This window comes from Morone saxatilis, unplaced genomic scaffold (assembly GCF_004916995.1).
Source record: "Morone saxatilis isolate NCDOM2014 unplaced genomic scaffold, NCSU_SB_2.0 Contig22, whole genome shotgun sequence".
Classification (NCBI taxonomy): Eukaryota; Metazoa; Chordata; class Actinopteri; family Moronidae; genus Morone; species Morone saxatilis.
The window spans coordinates 431,425-435,820 of NW_023339785.1; the positions used below are offsets into that span (position 1 = coordinate 431,425).

General features: G+C 41.6%; 1 protein-coding gene across 2 annotated transcripts in view; it reads right to left on the reverse strand.

Annotated features, from left to right (window-relative positions):
• Nucleotides 1–1,617: 1,617 nt before the first annotated feature.
• Nucleotides 1,618–4,396, reverse strand: part of uvssa (UV-stimulated scaffold protein A) — a 55,145-nt gene continuing 52,366 nt past the window's right edge. For both annotated transcript variants that reach the window (XM_035669321.1, XM_035669320.1), the window contains exons 14-15: nucleotides 2,447–2,621; nucleotides 1,618–2,033 (exon numbers count right to left, since the gene is read on the reverse strand). In XM_035669321.1, the coding sequence (XP_035525214.1) occupies nucleotides 1,940–2,033; nucleotides 2,447–2,621 (269 nt within the window). In that variant the 3' untranslated portion in view covers nucleotides 1,618–1,939. The remainder of the gene's footprint in view (nucleotides 2,034–2,446; nucleotides 2,622–4,396) is intronic.

Sequence of the window (4,396 nt, forward strand, 5' to 3'; positions counted from 1 at the left end):
TGATGACAGTGTAGGATAAAAAGTCAGTCACCACCAGAGTCAGTAGGACTCATCCAGTGGGGCTAACTAACAGCTGTCCAGACATCTGAGGGCCAGAGGAGTGCTAGATGCAAAAATCTCACAAGGGGATCATCATTTGGATACATCGTCTGTGTAAAATCTGATGGCAGTCCATCCAATATTTGTTGAGATATGTCAGCTTGGACCCACCAACACTGGCCTCCCTCGAGCCATGTAGGTAGTGTGGCTGAAGACTCATGGACACTAAAGAGCAGAAGCTGTCAGGTCAGTGGGTTCGGATTCAGTTCAGCTCAGTTTAATTAAACAGCTTTAATCATCGTCTTGCAGAGCTGAAAAAAGTAAAAAATGGCAACAAAAATGACAAACTGAAAAACTGTTGCTCTTCATATTAAACCAGGAATCAAAGGCACAGTAATAATTGGAGGAAGATATTTTAACAACAATCAGCAGGTGCAAGTTTAGATTTTGTGTTTATTACAGTTTTCTACACTCAAAAGAAACTGGTGACCCAAGTACCTGTGCCCACCTTGGGACTACTTCTGTGAACAAGGTATGTTTTTCCTCAGCAGTTTCTGAACAAAATAATCCACCATGTAAATAAAAACCAGGACTCTGTCTGAAGCTGAGACTGCAGGTCATCTGGAGCTGGAAAAAAGCAGCTGGACGTCCACAGCCAGCAGAAACAAGTGGTAGTGCCAAACAGGTAAGACATAGTCCAGGTAGACTATACTGAAAAAAAGACTAATTAGAAAGAGTACACACCCAAATACATCAGCTAAACAACATTACGAGGGACGGCCACGTTGGTGCTGGTGACATATACAGACCTTTTTCACAGCAGCCATTATGAGAAGAAATAGTAGGGTAAACGGAGACTGCACATTTATAGAAGAGAAAGACTGTTACAAACCGGACTTTACAAGAGGGAACAATAAACAAAAAGAAGTTATTGGTAGCATTATGGGAAATGTAGGATCCAGTGTTTTTAGAAATTGATCCACTAGAGGCCAACAGTCAGAATATCTACAATTAGTTGATTAGTTGTCAACAATGCATTTGATGTGCAACTATTTTGATGATTGATGAAATGTTTTGAGTCATTTTTTTAAGACGAATTCTCTTCTCTTGTCTTTAGTCGTGTATTTGAGAGTAAACTCAATATCTTTGGGTTATGGACAGAATGAGACATTTGAGGACGTCAGCTTGGTCTTTTGGAAACACTGATCAACATTTTACACCATTTTATGACATTTAATGGAGCAAACAAATAATTGATTATTAGAGAAAACAGATTAACTGGTAATGAAAATGATCATTAGCTGCAGCCCTAGTGGAAATGCTAAGCTAGATGGTGCCATGCAGACACTGTGTTTATGTTACAGGTGTTTAAAGTGGTAGAATTTCATTTTTTCTTGTCATAAAGTACGTGTTATTCGTTCCGTCTCAGTCTCAATCACCCTTACACATTCATCCTCAATTACTTCTTAAGTAGCTTCCTGTCCAAACGTCTGCAGTCAATATGGAGGCGCAGGTCTGAATTAACCCTGAGTTGAGCTCGTTAAAGTGGAGGACAGGACAAAGACACAAACACAGCAGGCTGGGGAAAGATTTACAGTTTACTTGTGGCACAAATCTTTTTAACCTGCCTCATGTTTATTTAGGACACACAGCTTTAAACAAATACAAACAACACATTCAGCTAGAAAATACTAGGGAAAAAGAGTAAAAATTCAGTTACACATAATGAAAACTGGATTTGGCTGATACAAAGGCAAGATTCAGCTGAAGAATTAGACCAAAAGAAATTCCATTTGTATTTTCTGATACTTAATTGTGTTTTAAATATCATATTGATCTCTTCAGATACTGTATGTGCACATCAATAAGTTAAATAATATAATATTCATGTGGTCGGAGGTCACTTGAGAGCGTAGTTGAACTGGTTAGAGAACTTGTCGTGTTTTCTGCTGTCGGCTTTACTCAGCACCTCAGCTACTCTGCGCATGGTGCTCCTGGAGGGAAGGACAGAGCGGACAGCAGGAGAGGACGACAGGAAGGAGATGAGACAGAAACAAAAATAAAAGGTTAAACGTTTGCTGGGGAAATGTGCACAGCTACAGACTGTATTCCACAAACAGCAACAGTACAGGATATGTGCTTAATAAACATTTCGCTATCTAGCCGATTATGTTGTGAAATCAGGTTCCTCTGGCTCCTCCTAGTGCTCCTGATTGTATCTGCAAGAATCCACCCAAAACCAACCAATCAGAGCCGCGAACGATCGTTGATTCTCCCTTTTAAGCTGTTACAAAAATGAGGGAAGGTCTAATAAAAGATGCTACTGCTTTGCATTATGGGAACTGTAGGATCCAGTGTTTTTCAGTCTGGATATTGCAGGTGGCCTAACTCTGTGGAAGTGACGTACTTGTTGAAGACTTTCTTCTCCAGCCTGGAGCGGGACGTGTTGGCGCTCTGCTTCAGATCACTGAGGTGGGGGTATTTCTTCTTCTTCCCTTTCCCTTTTTTGCCCACCCTGTCGGAACCCAGGTCTTCTCCGGTTGCCGCCTCGATGTCTCGCATCAGATCTGCATCACGCCAGTCTGCAACACAAAGAGGAGCGTCGTTCAGCAGTGGATAAGAGGAAACTCTCTCCAGGCTCCTGGACCAGAGAACATACTGTTACTGCCTACCTGTGTTATTTCACCCAGTGCAGCGTGCCACAGTTTCAGCATGTGCTACAATACTGGATAAGCTTGTGATTAGGCAGCTTTATTCTGAAAGCATTACAAAGCTTTTGAAAGCTTCAACAGAGCGTTGCTGGATGTGACACCAATCTGCTGCATGCAGCTACCATTGGCCAATGCTCTTAAAGACAGCATTTTTGATTGGCTGTAGCCAGTGGTGGTTACGACGGGCCCATATCGTCTCGTCACATGATCAAATAGAGATTTGAATTTGGACAATACGAACATACATATTACCCAGCAATCATCATTGCATATTTGCATCTGACAAAATACCAATGAAACTAAGCATTTATTCATTTAAGTGAATATTCTTTCATAGTTTATGTAGAATACGCATCATTCTGTTACAGACTGCTACCATAATGGAGATGGGTTTGCCATTCAAGGGCCCCCTGTCAACCACATAAATTGTCCTCTAAACTTTCACTAGATGAAGTGAATGTTAAACAGTGCTTTGGCTGCTCCTCACATTGAAGATGGCAACAGCTGTAGCCTCAGAATGTTAAAACTTTATTGACTTAAACTGACGTGTGAGTTAAACTAATATATGTTGTACAATCACATTTCAAACACTAGGCAGTGATAAAGTGAAACGTAAAAGTATAGTTTGGGTATTTTGAAGTGAGTTTGTTGGGGTTGTATGAGGTGCTTTGGCACACCCCCAGTTTGGAGTACCAGCACAGAAGCAGAGTAATGCTTTAGTAACGATCACACTGAAGTCAAACGTCAAGATTTCAAGATGGTGGGTGCTTGTGTTTTTCCAAGCACAGTTGGGCTAATGCATAGGGATACGGACGTTGTACAGTTAGTGCCAGAGTAAAGACAACCCGACAGCAAGGTAATGTGTATAGCATACACACTACACCTTTTTATGTGGCTAAAATATATTTTCCTGCTGCCCCCGTCCACAGCAGTACACTGTTCTGCTTCCCTCCTGGGACTCCTGTAGCTGCTCCAAACTGGGGACAATCTGACCGCCGTCTACTGCAGCTAATACACTGACTACAGATAGGTACCCCATACAACCCCACTTCAAAACACCCAAACTACCCCTTTGAAGACTGAAACACACAATACAGTAAAGTATCTCTGACAGCAGCCATGCTAGAGTCACAATCACATTTGCTGAAGCTATCTTCATATGTAATTAACAATACCAGACTGCAACTCTAACAAAAAGTGATGTTAATGAAAAGTGTAATGAAGTAATTACAGCTGATAACGTAAATGAGTTCACAATGCACACTTTTACAGAGCATGAGTAGTAAACAGTGTGTCGTACGGGCTCATTTGGCTCCAATCCGGGCGTTAATGAAAAGTGTAATGTCATAATTCTGGGTGATAAAGTAAAAGCGGCTGTAATGCAGAGTAATGACGGTCTAAACGAAGAGACACTTCTAGTTAATGACGTAGTGCGGTGGAATTAGAGATAAACCTGCAGTAATGCAAAGTAATTACACTGTGATTGTGATGGGATTGAAGCCGGCCTCTCCACTCTGTCAAAACACTGACCCCAGCTCAGTGTGTGTGTGTGTGTGTGTGTGTGTGTGGGGGGTTATTAATCAGCCGGTCTGACCCTGGGTCTGACTGGACCTTCAACTATCCCTTATTACACACACACACACACA